We start from the raw sequence: 19,139 nt of genomic DNA, 5'->3' as shown, positions 1-19,139 counted from the left end.
TTCACATGGAGATTTCTTTACTTCATAGAGATCTGCCGCAGATTCAAAATGACATGTGGTATGTAAGACTCTCTGCTGAGGTTAAATATTCCACTTGTTTGGAGGTTTGTTACTTTTGGGAAATCATTCTGAGAAAGCAACATGCTAATACAGAATACAGATGTTATTGTAACTGGATGGGAAAATGAGTCATTAAATAAATACTCATACAAACTGCATGAGCTGGCTCTGTCAGAGGTCTACAAATTCCCCTGGTTCATTTCTGTTTTCTGTTTTAGAGCCCATCACTCAGCAGGGGAAGAAAGGGAAAGTAAATTGTGGTTTTGTGTTTGGATGGCCTTGTGGTTTTTGGTGAAAAGGTGTCGCTGTTAGACTGTACACTCTTTCAGTTTATTAGCATGCAAACACATTATATGTAATGATGCATGGGCTTAACCCATCTCAGCTTGTAGCCAAGACACACGTTTTAAGGCATTAAGGAGATTTGAGGTGACATGTTGATTGTTTTTGTGGCATATTTTGTTACCATGGTTAAAGGTACCCTGTGGAGGTACTAGTGGTGCTGTGGAGTAATGTTTTGAAGAGAAGATAACTGTTTTGTTTGTATCTTGTGCTCGACTAGCACACACACAAGGAAAATTCAATATTGATGTTTTATGAAGAAGGAGCTTAATTCAACACATTTGTTAGGCCTGAAGGATACACACCAATGAATGTTAACTGTGTTTACAAGACAACCCCACAGATTATCTATAATCAAGTCTTCCGTGTTGTTACTTTGGCTCCACAGACAGTATGAAGAGTACGTGCTGGCTGACGATACAAGACAGCCGCTGCGAGGTCAACATCAATGGGGCCACACTGAAGTCTGAGTGCTGCTCCACACTGGGAGCCGCCTGGGGCAGCCCCTGTGATCCCTGCGAGATCGGTCAGTTCACACTCACAGACGCTGCAAATATTTTGAGCCAGTGTTTAATGTTTCTAATTCTGAGCTTTTAAATGCTAAAAAAAAGGTTTCAGTAGTCCTCCACACTTGAGGTCTAGGAATGTATGCATCTCAATCTTGTCATGTCTCCTCAGACACTGCCTGCTCTCGAGGGTTTGCTCGTATGAAGGGTCTTGTCTGTGAAGGTAAGAACATATGATTGAAGTTAATGAACGGTGACAAACCTGCAGCGCTCCCTTCATCCAACATCAAAGCCCATGAAATCATTTGATCTTTCTGTCCTTGTAATGTGCCTTAATGTTCTCCCTGTAGATCTCCTTTGATAAAAAAAAATGTGTGCATGTTTGTGTGTTTCACCTTGTAATCACGGTTCTTGTAATCTCCTGCTCCCTGTAGACATTAATGAGTGCGAGGTGTTCCCTGGGGTGTGTACAAATGGACGGTGTGTGAACACCCAGGGCTCTTTCCGTTGTGAGTGTGCTGAGGGTCTCACCCTGGACAGTACTGAACGCACATGTGTGGGTAAGAGGACTGCACAATAAACAAATGAGACGTCACATCCAATGAAACTGTTATTTCCAGCAGCTATCAGGTTACTGCACTATTAGGTCAAAATTCAGAAAAAGAGGTGACTTTGTTTTTGAACTTTTCTAGATATGCGTAGTGAGCAGTGCTACATGAAGTGGCACGAGGATGAGTGTGGCCAGCCACTGCCAGGCAGATACCGTGTGGACATGTGCTGCTGTTCAGTGGGTGCTGCCTGGGGTATCGACTGTGAGGAGTGCCCTAAAACAGGCACACCTGAGTACAGAGCCATTTGTCCCAGAGGGCCCGGCTTCGCCAACAGAGGAGATATACTGACTGGCAGGCCGTTCTACAAAGGTACCAAGATCTAGCAACTGACTGAATGTGGACGTTTTTAACCAAAAATGCATATCTTTGTGATATAGATTTAAATGGTCTGTCTTTCTCCCCAGATGTAAATGAGTGTAAGGTGTTCCAGGGTCTTTGTACTCATGGAAATTGCCGAAACACCATCGGCAGTTTCAAGTGTCGCTGCAACAACGGCTTCGCTCTGACCGCAGAAGAGAGGAACTGCACTGGTATGAGAGAGAGAGAGAGTCTGATTTATTTAACATGAATGAAACATTTCTATCACAATTAGTAAGCAGTTATTGAGTGTCCTTTTTGATGTCTCTGTGTTTCAGACATTGATGAGTGCCGCATCTCCCCGGACTTGTGTGGTCACGGTACCTGTGTCAACACACCTGGTAGCTTTGAGTGTGAATGTTTCGAGGGCTACGAGAGTGGCTTCATGATGATGAAGAATTGCATGGGTATGTTGGAAACAAATTCACACACACAATTACACAATTTTCAAATGATACACTGTTTGAATTCATTTTCACAATGAAACAGTCCAGATTGGCAGATCACCTACTCTTTCCATTACTTCCATGTTGTTTTTAATAAATCCATTACTGCTGTTTCTCCTTTCTTCCTTCTTCATTCCTCCTTCCCTTGCTTCCTCTCTGCTGACAGACATTGACGAGTGTGAGAGAAACCCCCTGTTGTGTCGTGGAGGAACCTGCCTGAACACAGAAGGGAGTTATGAATGTGAATGCCCCACCGGACACTCGCTCAGCAACGATGGATCTGCCTGTGAAGGTGGATCATACATCATACAGCACACACACATAATGCATTCACACACTGGCTCACTTGGTGTTATATATCATACTTAACACATTCAGATGTATTTTAAAAGCTAGTGCACCTCAGTCAAGTCCTGAATAACTAGCTTCACACGTTTAATCTTTCTGTTTCTGTAAACTAATGTTATGATTGTTATACATTATTACCTTTACGTACAAAAAACTACATTGTATAATTATAATTCCGAATTCTCTATACTTGTTTGCCTGTCCTGTCAGATGTGAATGAGTGCCAGCTGAGTGACAACTTGTGCAAGCATGGCCAGTGTGTCAACATGCCGGGAACCTACCAGTGCTCCTGTGACACCGGTTACCAGGCCACACCGGACCGACAGGGCTGTGTTGGTGAGTGGAACAAACTTTATCCAAAACATTTGCACCAGCATTGTATAGTTAGGACATTAAATTAATTGATCTTTTTGCATCTTTACCTGTAATTACCTGTAATTTTTCCTACATTACCTGTAATTCTACAGGACTTATCTGTGCATGTTATTCTACTTGCATGAGACCTAGATGCCTAATCTGTAATTGTGACCTTTCTTTGCAGATATTGATGAATGTACCATTATGAACGGAGGCTGTGAAACTCACTGTACCAACTCAGAGGGCAGCTATGAGTGCAGCTGTAGTGAGGGCTATGCTCTAATGCCTGACCTCAGGACCTGTGCAGGTAATAAAACACAGCACATGTTCAGTATGTCTCTGTTTCACACTACCTATACCACCCTGAAATGGATTTCTTCTTTTTCCGTTAGATATTGACGAGTGTGAGGAGACTCCAGACATCTGTGATGGAGGCCAGTGTACCAACATTCCTGGGGAATACCGCTGTCTGTGTTACGATGGCTTCATGGCTTCTATGGACATGAGGACTTGTATCGGTGAGAGGAAAAACAATGCTTAGAATTTGAACGTAACTTGGCAAACACATGCTGCATGCTGTAAATGAATAAATCAGCTCTTACTCTCCCGTGTATTTGTTAACTACTTTTCCTGTCTGCCACATGAATACATTCATTCAGCCTCTCTGACCTGATCTGCGGGACTTTCTCTGTCAGTCTCATTTGCTGTCACTCTAATCTCACAAGACCCAAACGTTCACATATTATCGGTGTCTGCACATCCCTGTCTGCCCAGATGTGAACGAGTGTGACTTGAACCCAAACATCTGTCTCCACGGCGACTGCGAGAATACCAAAGGCTCCTTCATATGCCACTGTCAGCTAGGATACTTTGTCAAGAAGGGATCCACGGGCTGCACAGGTACACAAGCATTCACACACACGAGGGGCTGGGCTGTCACTGAATGGCATCTGGGCATCTGTGTGTCCATATCTGAGTTGAGCGCCGAGACAGTTCACTCATGCATAAAGAAGTTACAAGTCTCTGATTTTTAAAATGATGATTTATTCATGACTCACTACTTAAAGAATTAAAAAGTATCTGCCAAGCAAAAAACAAAAATTTTGCAAGCCATTAATATGGGCACATTTTACTAACACTGCAGTACAAAAATGTATGTTTCTGACTGTAGAGAGAAAGTGGCTAATTGATCTCCATATCTCTCCAGATGTTGATGAGTGTGAGATTGGGGCTCATAACTGCGACATGCACGCTGCTTGCATCAACGTGCCTGGAAGCTTTAAATGTCGTTGTCGAGATGGCTGGGTGGGAGACGGCATCAAGTGTGTGGGTGAGTACATATTCAGAATATAATGGCTGTAATGTGGTTTGGAGTAACTTGCCATGCCTTGGAGACCAGCTGTACCCAAGAATTTTATATTTTTTGACTGTTTTGATTGAGTTTCACCATCATCACACTTTTTTTCTCTCTTCGTGCAGATCAGGATGAGTGCTCTGCAGAGGACCATAACTGCAACCCCAATGCAGACTGCGTCAACACGCCAGGATCCTACAGGTGTACTTGCAAGGAGGGCTTCAATGGAGACGGATTTTCATGCTCAGGTAAGACTGCTGAAACTTTCAAAATAAATCCTTATAGAATACTAGCTACTGTGTGCACAATGAGCTTCATGCACAGTAAGTTTAAAATGAGCTTGTCCCTTCTGTTTCAGACATGGATGAGTGTGCAGACAACGTGAACCTGTGTGAGAACGGCCAGTGTCTAAATGCTCCTGGTGGCTACCGCTGCGAGTGTGAGATGGGCTTCACTCCTACAGAAGACAGCAAGGCCTGTCAAGGTGCTGCACTCTGTCACATTTTATTCTCTTCTTCACTGTTCTTGGTTCACTCAGGCCTAACATTTTCTCTCTCTCTGTCGCCTTTGCCACAGACATCGATGAGTGTAATTTCCAGAACATCTGTGTGTTTGGAACGTGCCAAAACCTTCCAGGGATGTTCCGCTGTGTGTGCGATGATGGTTACGAACTGGATCGCAGCGGAGGAAACTGCACTGGTCAGTACAGCACTTCTGTAGCTCTAAGTTCAGACACAGATCAGATTCAAATAGTTTGGCTGAGTTTTCTTAACAATAACTGTAGCCTTCATTCATGCATTGTATTACCATTCATAATTCTTTGACCAAAGACATCCCAGATATGCAAAGCCATCCATTTTCTTCCTTTATTTCTCAGTCTTTGTACAGGTTCCCTACAAATCACCCTCAGTTAGTTTGTGACAGAAACAAGATTTTAAATAAAATTCAATGTTGGTTTCTGTACTTAACAGCAGCATATAACCTAATATAAAATAACATAAAAATTCCTACATGTCAAAAAGGTGTTCTGATGTGTGCTGCTGAGCTTGTGTGTGCCACTGTGTACTGCAGACATCAACGAGTGTGCGGACCCTGTGAACTGCATCAATGGGCTATGTGTGAACACTCCAGGGAGCTACCTGTGTAACTGCCCCACTGACTTTGAGCTCAACCCCACTGGAGTGGGCTGTGTGGGTGAGTGTGCTGGCAGGTCTATGACAAGGCTGAAATAAGGCAAACCAGGTTTTAATGAAAACATGTTGTTTTCTATTAGGCAAGCAGGAAAAAACAAACAAAAGAATATTAATAAATACACAAAATGCACAAAGATAATTAGAAATTAAGTGTAACAATCTTCCTTCTCACATGTGTTTAAAATCAGGTCAGTGGTGTGGCAGTTAAGGCCTTATGAAGCGAATGTATTTTTTAAAATATGAGAACATAGTGACAAGATGCAGCATCCCTCAGCAGCGATGACAGATCACTTAAAAAGATTGAATTGCATATTAGCCTAACCACACTTTATTTCATTCACACACTCACATATTGTCCTGTTGCGTGAAAGTGAAGATTCCACGTTTTTATGAGTGAATATGTTTCTTTCTTAGATACCCGTGTTGGCAACTGCTTCCTTGACATCCTTGCACGTGGTGATGGAGGAATCTCCTGCAGTGCGGAGATTGGAGTGGGCGTGACTCGAGCTTCATGTTGCTGCTCTCTGGGAGGAGCCTGGGGAAACCCCTGTGAACTCTGCCCCGCCACCAACTCCAGTATGCAACCAATCAATTACTTTGAATATTTACTGGAAAAATGCGCATCTACGTGTCATAGTTAAAACATAAAGACTTGTTGGTAAATGTATGTCATAGCAAAATTTATTTATACTGACACTAACTTGCTGTATGTCTGTGTCTGTAGCGGAATATAAGACTCTTTGTCCAGGAGGAGAGGGATTCAGACCCAACCCCATCACTGTCATCCTGGAAGGTAATGCATCCAGCTTTCTCTGTTTTTCAGTGCCGTACATAAATAACAACAGCAACTGCACCAGCCGCGACAGGTGTAGCAGCAAAACATTAAACTACGCCAGAATTTTTTAATGCAATTTAACATAAAATCAACACATTAGTGAAATCTATGGATGTAACTGTTTGAATTATTCTCTAGATATTGATGAGTGCCAGGAGCTGCCAGGTCTCTGCCAGGGTGGAAACTGCATTAACACCTTTGGTAGTTTCCAGTGTGAGTGTCCAGCAGGCTACTATCTCAATGAGGAGACTCGCATCTGTGAGGGTAAGAGAAAGAGAAATTACAGTGAATTAGTTTATGTAATAAAACTGTATTGACAGAAAAAAATGTGGCAACAACATAACAATCTGCTTTCACGTCATATTTTTTTGTCATTATATCTTTACATGCAGATATCGACGAGTGCACAACTCACATTGGGATCTGTGGACCTGGTACCTGCTACAACACTCTCGGCAACTACACCTGTGTGTGTCCCCCTGAATACATGCAGGTCAATGGAGGAAACAATTGTATGGGTGAGTGGGAGAGACCTCTCTCGGACTGACAAGAAAATATTTACTCTCATCATATTGTCTAAAAATAAACTTTAAAAAAAAGTAAATCATGGTTTGAAATGGAAAATTATAAGTGCTAGCTGTCAGCTTTGGGATTTAAAGGATCAACTTTCTTCCTCTTTGTAATGCAGACATGAGGAAGAGTGTGTGTTATCGTAACTTCAATGATACATGTGAGAACGAGCTGTCCTTCAACATGACCAAGAAGATGTGTTGCTGTGCCTACAACGTGGGGAAAGCCTGGAACAAGCCGTGTGAGGCCTGTCCAACTCCTGCTACCAGTGAGTGTCAATAAATACACTGAAGCATACTATTACAACATCACTGTATGAGTAGATTTTATTACTGTAACTAAATGGCTCCTTTCCTGTCTGCTTCAGCTGAGTACCAGTTACTGTGTGGTAACCAGGCTCCTGGCTTCATCATTGACATCCACACCGGCAAGCCAATTGGTAAGGTCATTACAAGGTCAACAATGGTGCAGAATAGTAAAAAACTGGTGCAAGGTGCAGTTTACATTATAACATTATGCGTTGTTGTTTTGTGGAGATATTGATGAGTGCAGGGAGATCCCTGGCATCTGTGCCAATGGGGTGTGTATCAACCAGATCGGGAGCTTCCGCTGTGAATGTCCAATGGGCTTCAGCTACAACAACATACTGCTCATCTGTGAAGGTACAACTCAGGCCTCACATAACGTTTTCTTCACTCTTCTTAATGTGTCTTTTGCAACGAGGGAAGATAACGGCAACGACCCGTGATTTGAAAACCACATTCACCTGTTATAAGACAATGTGCACTTGGTGGTGTTTTTGTTTCCTGTCTTTCTCTCTCTCTCTACACACACAAATAAGCACACACACACACACACACACACACACACACACACACACACACACACACACACACACACACACACACACACACACACACACATAAATACACTCACTCACTGGCTTTCACCTTCCCACACTGTCTCCTATTTTGACCCTGCTGCTGAATCATTGCTTGCTTATGCGTTCTTAATACATTATAGAGTATATACTTAACTACACTTACCTCCATTTCTGCACACCCATACAGTCACACACACAAACACATAAATACACTCACTCACTGGCCAAGAGGCACTTTTATAAGCAGTTCAGTCAGTGGAGTTAATGCTGCCTTTCCCCACTTAAGTTATGCCCTTGTAAAGACAAGTATAATGGCTCTGAATGGTTGCACCTGCCTAGACCTTCAATCATCCAGAACCTGGCAGCGACCGTCTGTACCAGAGCCAAAATGGAGCTGTTATGGAGCTAGCGATTGATGTCTACTGTTTCTCTCTTTCCTCCTCCTGTGTAGATATTGATGAGTGCAACAGTGGGGACAACCTGTGCCAACGTAACGCCAACTGTATCAACATTCCAGGCAGCTACCGCTGCGAGTGCTCGCCAGGCTTCAAACTGTCCCCTAGCGGGGCCTGTGTGGGTGAGTCTAGCCTTAGCAGGGATTCCCATCTTAAAATTCCAGGGAAGTGGACAGAAAGACTGATTGTTGTGGTGAAGTGAGGAAAATGTAAAACATGGACATCCATTGTTGTTGGGGGAAATATATTGTAATGTGCATTTACGGGACTGTGGAAAATCTGCTGAGGTATGTTTAGGCCTACCAGGCCTAAACACTAGTTTAAACAGTAGTTTAGGCCTGGTTTGGTTTCGGTTTTATCATTAAAAACCTACACATAACACATATGTCCAAATACCACACAAAACAAAAGAAAAGACATGAGTTCAGTCTGATGTGGGACTTGGACATGTAAGAACAAATTAAATAAAACAGAACAAAACATTATAAATAGCAAACAACACACACAAAGTGTTCTGCATTAGATCGAAGCATGACTCATGGTATGTACTGTATATAAGGGGGGATTCCTGCAAATAATGGGCAATACATAATTTTAAGTAAATAAGTTAGTCTCTCGACAGAAAATGTATCAATAGTAGTAGTAGTAATAGTAATAGTAGTTTTGATAATCAAATTATTGTTTCATTCATTAATAAAAGAATATTTGATGGTCCCAGTTTCGAAAATGTGTGGGCAAAACAAGCCATTTGAAGATTTAATTTAGGCTCTGGGAAATCATGATGGGCATTTATAAGATTTAATGACATTTTGAAGGCGTTCTAAGAGTTCATCTAAAAATAATCAACAGATTGTTGTTGTAATGTACAATTGTTAGCTGCAGCCCTTAACATATAAATATTTTTCATTCCTTTTTCTTTTTCAGACCGTAATGAGTGCCAGGAGATTCCTAATGTGTGCAGCCACGGAGAGTGTATTGACACGCAGGGAAGCTATCGCTGTCTCTGCCACAACGGCTTCAAGGCTACTGCTGACCAGACCATGTGCATGGGTGAGAAGCACAATCTAAAACTGTACTAATACACACAACACTGTGTTGCATGTAATCCTGCAGAGCAAGTCAATAGTAAGTAGCCACATAATGCACACTTATTGTAGGTGAATTATTTTCCTGTCTCACGCACTCTAAATCTTGTTCTTTCTGCGTGCATTTTAGACATCGATGAATGTGACAGACAGCCGTGTGGTAACGGTACTTGTAAAAACACAGTGGGATCCTACAACTGCCTCTGCTTCCCCGGATTCGAGCTCACACACAACAATGACTGCATGGGTAAGGCTCATTTACTGCTCTGTTCTGCAAAGGTCTCCAGCAGTTAGTGTTTTCTGTTAAAGGTCAAAGTCTTGACACAGGTTTAGATGTTATTTTATTAAAGATTACACCTTTGAATTCCAATAAAAGCAGACTGCCCTTTTCTGTAGCATTACATTTGGCAAGATATGAAATAAAATCAAGACATAAAAGTTGACTGTGCTTTCTTTGGCTTTATGAGGAAATATATCAGACTAGTATTTTCAATCTTTGAACATTGGCGGTGTAACAAAGACAATTAAACACAAGCCAGCTTTTTCAGAAACTCTTGAAGCCAGGAAATACATGACTTAATTCAAAAGAGTCCTAATCCTTTCCATGTTTACCTTACAGACATAGATGAGTGCAGTGCCCTCCAGGGCCAAGTGTGTAGGAATGGACAGTGCATCAATGGACTTGGTTCCTTCCAGTGTCTCTGCCATGAGGGTTATGAGAATACTCCGGATGGGAAGAACTGTGTCGGTAAGTCAGTGATGAAATATACAAGAAAAAGTAAGAGCGTATTTACAGACCTTCATACAGTACAGTTTGTCTAACATACACAGATATAAACATTCATTTTCTGATTTATACATTGTCCCATTTTTTCACAGATATCAATGAGTGTGTGAGTCTGCCTGGCACCTGCTCTCCGGGAACTTGTCAGAATCTGGATGGATCTTTCAGATGTATCTGCCCTATTGGCTATGAGGTGAAAAATGACCAGTGTATAGGTAAGGCACAAACCCACACCCCCACAGACACACATACAGGAAACACTTAAATACAGACAAGTACAATGTTTCACACGCACTCGAACCAGCAACCAAGCCATCTGCTCTGACACACACTCACAAATATACCAACTGTCTTCTCACCTTTATTCCTCCTGCCTGCCTTCTTTTACACTAATTTCTCAGATATCAACGAGTGTGCAGTGGTGCCCAGCATCTGCCAGTTTGGCCTCTGCACCAACACCCCCGGCAGCTTCCAATGCACATGCCAGCCGGGCTTTGTGCTGTCTGACAACAAACGGCGCTGCTACGGTGAGAGAGGCTGTTAGTTAACAGTAGGCCACCTCCGACAGTGTTGATGATCTTGAATGAATAGGGTAGCAATCTAAAATATTTTATCTCCCATACTAAGGTGTTGGAGGAGGGTTTTTTATGTGTGTGTCCCGTGAATGACAGCGCGGTTACTTACCATCTGCAGTAAAAAAGAAGATTTAGTGGATCTTTGTTTTTTCTTATGGCAGATACCAGAGAGAGCTTCTGTTTCACCAAATTTGAGGCAGGAAAATGCTCCGTCCCCAAATATTCCAACACCACCAAGGCTAAGTGCTGCTGCAGCAACATGCCAGGCGAGGGCTGGGGACTTCCCTGTGAGCTGTGCCCAAGAGAGAGCGAGGGTGTGTGACACGCACACACACACACACACACACACACACACACACACACACACACACAGTTACGTTAATTAAGACATACACATGCACAAAAATATCTGTAAGATAATGAAGCTTACCTTTTTTTTTGGTGTGTCTCCAGCTGCTTTTGACACTCTGTGTCCCTATGGCCACGGAGTTGTGCATGGACCAGGTGATGCTCGTGAAGGTGAGTGTTAAAACGTAGGTATAACCCTTAAATTTAGAGGCCTTGGTCTTGTATATATTAAAAAACTACTAATTTTCTCTTGCTTTCTCTAGATATGAATGAATGTCTGGATAACCCAGGCATATGCCAGAATGGTATATGCATCAACACAGATGGTTCTTTCCGCTGTGAATGCCCCTTTGGATACAACTTGGATTACACTGGTGTCAACTGTGTTGGTGAGATGGCTTCTGAAATTAAAGATAACAATCTGCAAGATTATCTTATAATTAATGCTTTATTTCAAAGAGGATGTAATCTATCACTCATACTAGCCCTGTAATCACAGAGAAAAACTGAGGATTTATCATGAAACAGTTGAGCAGACAAAGAAAAATCAATGGCAGCAGGATTTATTTTAGGAACTTTGACCTGTGGGATCTTTATAGCCATGTCTCAGAATATATAACTAGTCAACCAGGTCGGATGTTATTTCATCAGAGTTCAGCTTTTCCCTGCATTACAGCCTGATCTATTTCTGGACTAACATTTAAGCTGCTAATGAGCGCTTTTAAAATCTCAGGAGTGGTATAAATGTTTCATTGGTTTTAATTGCCTCCTCCATCTATCGCCACTCTCTGTCTCCTTCAGACACTGACGAGTGCTCCATAGGAAACCCATGTGGAAATGGAACCTGCACCAATGTGGTGGGAGGTTTCGAGTGTTCATGCCAGGAGGGCTTCGAACCTGGACCCATGATGACCTGTGAAGGTCAGTCATTTACACAGTGACACTACTATGCATTTTCACAGGTACTCTTATTTTCTGCATCATTTAAAATAAAGTAAATTAAACTAACTTGTCTCTATTCTTAACTCCAGACATCAATGAGTGCTCCCAGAATCCTCTGCTGTGTGCCTTCCGGTGTGTTAACACCTTTGGTTCCTATGAGTGTATGTGTCCTGCTGGCTATGTGCTACGAGATGACCAACGCATGTGCAGAGGTGAGAGGACACAACAGGTTTACTGTCACTTTTTTCTGTCATCTCTGATTTATCAGTACTTTTCTATAACACCACTGAAACAGGATTTAATAGTTTTACCTGTTGGCCATCTCTTATTGTCCCTCACCAGACCAGGACGAGTGTTCCGAGGGTCTCGACGACTGTGACTCCAAGGGTATGACCTGCAAGAACCTGATCGGTACCTTCATGTGTATCTGTCCTCCTGGCATGCAGCGCAGGCCAGATGGAGATGGCTGCATGGGTGAGTGAAAATGTCTCAGCATATGTGAGAGATTCGCCTCAGTCTTAACCCAATTTCTGTAGATGTTACTGGAATTATCTGGCTCTTCATTCTCTTCACCCTCCCATCCTTTGCTCTATACACTGGCAGACCTGAACGAGTGCCGTGCCAAGCCTGGCATCTGTAAGAACGGCCGCTGTGTCAACACAGTGGGAAGCTACCGCTGCGAGTGCAATGACGGTTTCGATCCGAGCTCCACTGGAACAGAATGTATCGGTAAGATCTTGTTTTAAATTCAGTTGAAGAACCAAAAGTCCTCTAGTTTTTCTTCCATCTCTAACCACGAACACTTGTCATGTCTACCCATCATCTTTTCCTTCAGACAACCGAAAGGGCTACTGTTACACAGAGGTTTTGCAGACGATGTGCCAGCAGTCATCCACTAGCAGGAGCAGTGTGACTAAGTCTGAGTGCTGCTGCAACATGGGCCGAGGCTGGGGGTCACAGTGTGAGCTCTGCCCACTGCCCGGCACCGTACAGTACAAGAAGATGTGCCCACTTGGACCTGGCTACACCACAGATGGTAGAGGTGAGTAGCACAATATTAAGTATGATAGCAAACACATTAACAAAACCACCAATTTATTTCTCTTTTTAAAAAATTAAAGTAAAACACAAAAACTAAATAAATAGAATTTAAATTTTGGGAAAGACACCAAGCAAGATGAGGTACATCAAGTTCTCACACATAAAAAGTGCTGTCCATAAAGAAGCTTAATAAGACTGGGAGCTCTCTGTGTGTTTGAGTATATGTCTAATCCACATCCCTTTCTGAAATGTCTCTGTACTTCCAGACATCAACGAGTGCCAGGTGATGCCAGATCTGTGCCGGAACGGTCAGTGCATCAACACCATCGGATCCTTCCGCTGTCACTGTAATGTGGGTTACAAAACTGACTTCACCGCAACGTCCTGTGTTGGTATGGCTTATCTCTCCTGCTAATGCTCTCTCTTGTTATCTGTCAGTTTGGTTGCAAATATGTATTGGTTTTATAGATGCTGACTGTTGTTGCACAATTTTAGCATGTTATTGAGAACGCTGGTATCAGCCTGCAAACATTTCCCACAGCATCCCTGCTGCCCCATATTCCTTATTTTCCCCCGTCTGTACTTTTCAGACATGGATGAGTGCGCTCTGTCTCCGAAGCCCTGTAACTTCCTGTGTAAAAACACAGAGGGCAGCTACCTCTGCTCCTGCCCCAGAGGATACAACCTACAGCCAGACGGAAAGACTTGCAAAGGTAGATGGACTCTTGATTTGTTTGTTTGTGGGTTATTTTACAGCTTCATAAAAACCATTAGATTATATTTAATGACCTTTTTGATCGTTAACCATATCAGTGGTATTGTTACCCTCAACACGCCAGCAGTTTGGGTTCTGTTTATTATTATTATTTTCACTATTATATGTTACAGATGAAATATTGCCCTCATCTAATTTTTATGCACAAGCTTAATGGCTTTGAGGCATCATCGCTCTTTGTAATTTGGTTTTGATGAGCGTTAAGTGCTTTCTTATTTCTCTCTTAGATCTGGATGAATGTTCGACTAAGCAGCATAACTGCCAGTTCCTCTGTGTCAACACCATTGGAGGCTTCACCTGCAAGTGTCCTCCGGGCTTCACACAACACCAGACTGCCTGTATCGGTGAGTACAACACATGAGTATCAAGGAAGAACAAAAAATAGGCATTTTTCTTAAATAACATCTCAATAATGTGTTTCCTCTCTTTGCAGACAACAATGAGTGTGCCGCTCAGAACAGTGTGTGTGGTTCCCGGGCCTCTTGCGTCAACACGCCTGGTAGCTTCAACTGTGAATGCTCTAAAGGTTTCTCGTTGGACACCACAGGCGTGGAGTGTGAGGGTGAGCCGACACAGAAACATTTGCATTTAGTTAAATATAGTTTAGAGGGCCAGGTCTCTCACACAGGGTCCTTTTTAAATTCCCAAATCATGTAAGCATGGAAAGAGTTCTGCTTGGGTGTTTGTGATCAAGGTTGTTGAAATCGGGAAGAAAATACTGGTTGCAGTGATCTGCACTAGTGTCACTACTGAAAATGAGAAATAAAAAGCCTTTATTTTCATTTTCCTCAGATGTGGATGAGTGTGGCAGTAACCACCGCTGTCAGCATGGCTGTCAGAACATGCTGGGAGGTTACCGCTGCGGCTGTCCTCAGGGCTACGTGCAGCACTACCAGTGGAACCAGTGCGTGGGTGAGTGACACCGACTGTCTGTGACAGTAATGAACATCAAAGGCACCAGTACACAGTTGTAAAGAGAACCTGGGGAATTATATTATAAGACTGCAACAATATGTTAATCTAATCTTTGTGTAAAAAATCGCTGATTCATGTAAGCAGAAATGTGGTATTACTTCAAACAATTTTGCAATCACATTTCTCCTTTAATTACTAGTTTTTAGGAAAATTCCATGCTATTGTGGGATCAGTGTCAAAATCATTCTTCATCAGATTTTATTTGACACTAAAATAACCATTTAGATTTACTGTTTTACAGAAAGTTATTTTTGTTATTGATCTGAGTGATATGAAAAATAGATATCAGGATGATCATATCATGTTAGTATAAAACAATTTGAAATTCTTCTTAAAAATATAACGATAACTGAAACTCCTCTGAGGTGCTGTGCATAAGAATATGAAACTTGTTTTAGAAGTAATTTACTCCTTGAATTTTGATGAAAAAATCTCATAAGTCATAATAATGATCATATGATGATATTGGCAGTAATGCTGAGTTATTATCTATCCCCATTAAAATAAGTTGCTACTAGGCGTGTACTGTATCATCTCCTAACACACTCATCTTCTCATTTTCTGTCTCTTACCTCGGCAGATGAAAACGAGTGTCAGTCAGCGACAGTGTGTGGCTCCGCCTCCTGCTACAACACACTGGGCAGCTTCAAGTGTGTGTGTCCCTCTGGCTTTGACTTTGAGCAGGCCGCTGGTGGCTGCCAAGATGTGAATGAGTGTAGCACCGGCAGCAACCCCTGTATGTACGGCTGCTCCAACACAGATGGAGGCTACCTTTGTGGCTGTCCTGGAGGTTTCTACAGAGCCGGACAAGGGTGAGGGAACACAAATTAAAGATTAGTTTTAGCAACTGGTGTTTCTCAAGTGGAAAGTGGTGTCTGTAGATATTTTTTGCATAAAACATTTGAGCAGTTTTCAATGGCTGGGAGCGTTACCTATGAATTTGAAACTAGTTTTCATTCTTACTTAACATATTAAACTCACTTCTTGTTTCCATCCAGTCACTGTATAACAGGCTCAGGTTTGCCAAGCCAGTTTGCTGAGGGTGAGGAGGATGACAGCCTGTCTCCTGAGGCCTGCTACGAGTGTAAGATCAATGGTGGCGGAAAGAAGGGACGACAGAAACGCAATGCTGATGAAAATGAGCTCAACCAGGTTCGTGCGTTGACAAACAGCTTCACAATGCTTGTTTTAGTTCCTGCCAGTTTGAGGGTCAGGGCTCGGTGACTTTTTTAAATTATTCAGAATCAGTATGCTCTGAAATTAGTCTGTTGAGGTCTATATTTGAGTGTGTGAAGTTTCTGATTCCCCTCCCTCCCTCTGTCCTTGTCCTTACTGTAGGACACAAACATAAGTATGGCCAGCGTGGACACCCAGGACTCCATCTTCATGAACCTATCTCGACCCTTGCTGCTCAACAAGGAGCCTCTTCTAGAGCTTCTGCCTGCCCTGCAGCCCCTGGAGAATCATGTACGCTATGTCATCACCCATGGCAACACTAATGAACACTTCCGTCTGCTTGAACGCCGTGATGGAAAGAGTGTGCTCCGGTTTGGCAAGAGGCCGCCTCCACCGGGATCCTACCGACTAGAGATCGCCAGCCTGCGGCTGTTTGGGCCCCGAAGACTACACCAGCTGGAGGAGCAGCACGACAGTGACTACCTACAAGGGGAAATAGGAGACGCCCTGCGCATCAAGCTCCACATCCTCCTGCACTGAGCACAGAGTGCGCTCACAATTCTGTCCTGGACTGATTCTAAAGCCTTTGAGTTTTAACCTGCCCTTTTATCAATAACTTCTCCCCTCCAGCTCCCTCGTGCAGGACCATCCCCACCAACAGGGGTTAATTAAGGGCTGTGAAAGACTGAGTCAATCAGCCCAACTCTACCACCACTTTGTTACTGTTTATGTTATTATGTGTTCATGTTTTGTGTTTAAAAAAGAAAAATCCTGGCTACACTTCCTCTTGCGCCCCTCCACTTGTACCTGACCCAGCACTCATTCTCCACTGAGAGAGCCAGTGGAGGAGATGGCAGAGAGGTACCCTAGTGCTTGGACCAAAGCCCCCTAAAAAAGACAAAAATGGCAGACAGATGGTTCACAAGTCCATGAAGCGCTTTTGACAAGCAATCAAGAAATTACCACAAAAGTTTTATATTAGAAATTAAGTGCTGAGAGTGGCCAAAACTGTCTTTATGCAAAATGTATGGGAGTATTTAAATCACAGTGCAGGATCTAAAGTGATGTCATTTTTGTTAGTGTTATAAAGAAGTAATAGGAAGGCTGAAGATAAGGGGGATAGGTGCCATCATGGTGGTCCAAGGGCTTTCTCACCTCTCTGTGATCTTGGTAAAAACACAACACTGGGGAACAAGGTTTGTCACATCCGCCCCTCTCAGTATTGTAGTGTGTCATTTAATGTATTTGTGCTGTTTGAATAATGTTAACACAAAGGACTGCAACATTTACACAGCATTTCAGGTTCTTTAGTCCACATGTCTGTTTTATGGCTGGACACCAACCAATTTTCAGACAAGAAAACAGCAAGCTGTGTTCTGGTCTGATATGACTGACTTTTGTCCTGCCTGCAGGCAGCGGCAAGCGGGAATTAGCGTGTTTGCGTGTGTGTGCTGTCATGTTTGGTTACCTCAGTACTTCTCAGCGAGTATGGACACCATGCTGTGATGCTGACTTTAAAACAAAAGAGGGTGCTAGTGTTGCTCAGCATCCATCATGAGCAGGGAACACACCAGTTACTAGCTCGTAGACTTAAAAGAAGATAGATCAAGTCACTTTTGTATGTATCCTTGTAGGGATTAAGGCTTCAGGTGCACTGATTCCCTTGTCAGCTGTCAGAGGCTTGCAGCGTCTCGTGGTTCTGCATTTTTTCAAACTCCTTAACATAAATGCTTCAGCAGAATAGAGCTGCGTCTGACAGTTGGTGTTGAGGGGGCTGAACTTGACAATAGGCGGACGTTATCTGACTTCTTTGACTTTACTGTGAGCTTGATGTCTGAGGTCTGAGCCTCGTTTACAACACAAGGAGACACACAGCTGAATACAGCAACAGTCTCAAAGGTACATGACATGTTAACATTACCTAAGCTGTAACTAAGGGTAGTGCTTTATAGTGTAAGGGCACGCACAGGTGAACACAAAACCTCACAAAAAAACAAATATCTGTCGGGTCATCTTTCATTTTTAATGATTTTTTTTTCTCTCAAAGAGAAAAAGGGTGCTAGATAATACCATCTCTTACGCTGTACAAACAAGTGCAGTCTTGAATCTAGATTGCAAAAGTGACCTTTTTTTTGCTACGATTTATTGTTGTTGTGTATGTCTGTCTTTTGTATTGTGTCAGTGCTGAAAAAACAATATTATCAAACTTGCTTCTTGAAAATTAAATTGTATATTTTTAAGTGAAATGTAGATGTTTTTTTTAATGTCAGGGCTGCCAAATCAAATACTCACAGTGAACCCAAGATTGAAGGCCTTTAGTGCTGTTGACTATGCTTTGTTGAGGAAAAAACAGAAGCAAAAAGCAAATGCAGCATTGTATTTGTTGACTGTATTGTTTGGAACCACTGTCACCAGCCAATTGCAACAATAAATTAACACACATAAGAAATAAAGATAATTAACATTCCCATCATCTATTATCTCATACAAGCTTACACTGTCTGTACCATGCCATAGGGATCAGTGCAAACTTGACCATCTCCAGCATGAATCTATGGTGCTAAAAGATCATCTTTATCTCTTAACAGTCAAGGTTGCTGCACTGTCCCACAGCCTAGGCAATGTTTATAATATATAACTATTTTCTAACCTGGGAAACTTTGTATACTTTGTATCTTTATTGTCAGTTTGTAATTTTCCTTTTATTTGCCACTATGTTTTAAAAAAGAGGCAGTGTCTTCCGTGTGCTTACTGTATCTCAGCTTCAATGTCAAACTTGAAACAATACTGTCGCCATCTGCTTGCATTGAAATATGTGCTTTATACTTTATACTTTAGAGAATAAGGAGACTGTTTCAGTTGCTGCTGAAGTTTCAGTTGAAAGCTAAAATGACAATCATCCAGTCACACCACATCTACTAGCTGACGATCAATAAATCAATCAGCCATCAAAGAACATCTTTTAATATCCTGAATGATCATCATTTTTGTTTAAAAACAAAAACCAAAGATTCCTGACACCAAATGGAAGTCTGTAAAATTAGAGTGATTCAAATAATATTGTAAACTTTTGTCCAGTGACATTATTGGCAATAAAGTATTGTGGGTTATATTTTTAAAG

At 42.3% G+C, this 19,139-nt stretch overlaps 1 protein-coding gene across 1 annotated transcript in view; it reads left to right on the top strand.

Moving 5' to 3' along the window:
• The window catches only part of fbn2b (fibrillin 2b), a 66,553-nt gene extending 47,415 nt beyond the window's left edge, over window positions 1-19,138 (top strand). The window contains exons 21-65 of the mRNA XM_038715855.1: window positions 791-928; window positions 1,081-1,131; window positions 1,343-1,468; window positions 1,601-1,828; window positions 1,924-2,049; window positions 2,155-2,283; window positions 2,489-2,614; window positions 2,881-3,006; window positions 3,212-3,334; window positions 3,420-3,545; window positions 3,802-3,927; window positions 4,235-4,357; window positions 4,507-4,629; window positions 4,740-4,865; window positions 4,958-5,080; window positions 5,453-5,575; window positions 5,989-6,150; window positions 6,299-6,367; window positions 6,548-6,673; window positions 6,802-6,927; window positions 7,098-7,247; window positions 7,347-7,418; window positions 7,516-7,641; window positions 8,314-8,439; window positions 9,242-9,367; window positions 9,533-9,649; window positions 10,022-10,150; window positions 10,282-10,401; window positions 10,588-10,713; window positions 10,923-11,075; window positions 11,215-11,280; window positions 11,373-11,498; window positions 11,911-12,030; window positions 12,141-12,263; window positions 12,394-12,525; window positions 12,655-12,780; window positions 12,887-13,093; window positions 13,359-13,484; window positions 13,683-13,805; window positions 14,095-14,211; window positions 14,301-14,429; window positions 14,660-14,779; window positions 15,423-15,654; window positions 15,841-15,994; window positions 16,181-19,138. Coding sequence (XP_038571783.1) covers window positions 791-928; window positions 1,081-1,131; window positions 1,343-1,468; window positions 1,601-1,828; window positions 1,924-2,049; window positions 2,155-2,283; window positions 2,489-2,614; window positions 2,881-3,006; window positions 3,212-3,334; window positions 3,420-3,545; window positions 3,802-3,927; window positions 4,235-4,357; window positions 4,507-4,629; window positions 4,740-4,865; window positions 4,958-5,080; window positions 5,453-5,575; window positions 5,989-6,150; window positions 6,299-6,367; window positions 6,548-6,673; window positions 6,802-6,927; window positions 7,098-7,247; window positions 7,347-7,418; window positions 7,516-7,641; window positions 8,314-8,439; window positions 9,242-9,367; window positions 9,533-9,649; window positions 10,022-10,150; window positions 10,282-10,401; window positions 10,588-10,713; window positions 10,923-11,075; window positions 11,215-11,280; window positions 11,373-11,498; window positions 11,911-12,030; window positions 12,141-12,263; window positions 12,394-12,525; window positions 12,655-12,780; window positions 12,887-13,093; window positions 13,359-13,484; window positions 13,683-13,805; window positions 14,095-14,211; window positions 14,301-14,429; window positions 14,660-14,779; window positions 15,423-15,654; window positions 15,841-15,994; window positions 16,181-16,558 — 6,050 coding nt within the window. The 3' untranslated portion in view covers window positions 16,559-19,138. The remainder of the gene's footprint in view (window positions 1-790; window positions 929-1,080; window positions 1,132-1,342; window positions 1,469-1,600; window positions 1,829-1,923; window positions 2,050-2,154; window positions 2,284-2,488; window positions 2,615-2,880; window positions 3,007-3,211; window positions 3,335-3,419; window positions 3,546-3,801; window positions 3,928-4,234; window positions 4,358-4,506; window positions 4,630-4,739; window positions 4,866-4,957; window positions 5,081-5,452; window positions 5,576-5,988; window positions 6,151-6,298; window positions 6,368-6,547; window positions 6,674-6,801; window positions 6,928-7,097; window positions 7,248-7,346; window positions 7,419-7,515; window positions 7,642-8,313; window positions 8,440-9,241; window positions 9,368-9,532; window positions 9,650-10,021; window positions 10,151-10,281; window positions 10,402-10,587; window positions 10,714-10,922; window positions 11,076-11,214; window positions 11,281-11,372; window positions 11,499-11,910; window positions 12,031-12,140; window positions 12,264-12,393; window positions 12,526-12,654; window positions 12,781-12,886; window positions 13,094-13,358; window positions 13,485-13,682; window positions 13,806-14,094; window positions 14,212-14,300; window positions 14,430-14,659; window positions 14,780-15,422; window positions 15,655-15,840; window positions 15,995-16,180) is intronic.
• The last annotated feature ends 1 nt before the right edge of the window (window position 19,139 follows it).

This window comes from Micropterus salmoides, unplaced genomic scaffold (assembly GCF_014851395.1).
Source record: "Micropterus salmoides isolate LMB-PRFRI ecotype aquatic unplaced genomic scaffold, ASM1485139v1 Ms_hic_scaffold_13, whole genome shotgun sequence".
NCBI classification, from domain to species: Eukaryota; Metazoa; Chordata; class Actinopteri; order Centrarchiformes; family Centrarchidae; genus Micropterus; species Micropterus salmoides.
Note: the sequence above shows the minus strand (reverse complement) of the source record. Positions and strands in the feature narration are given on the sequence as shown.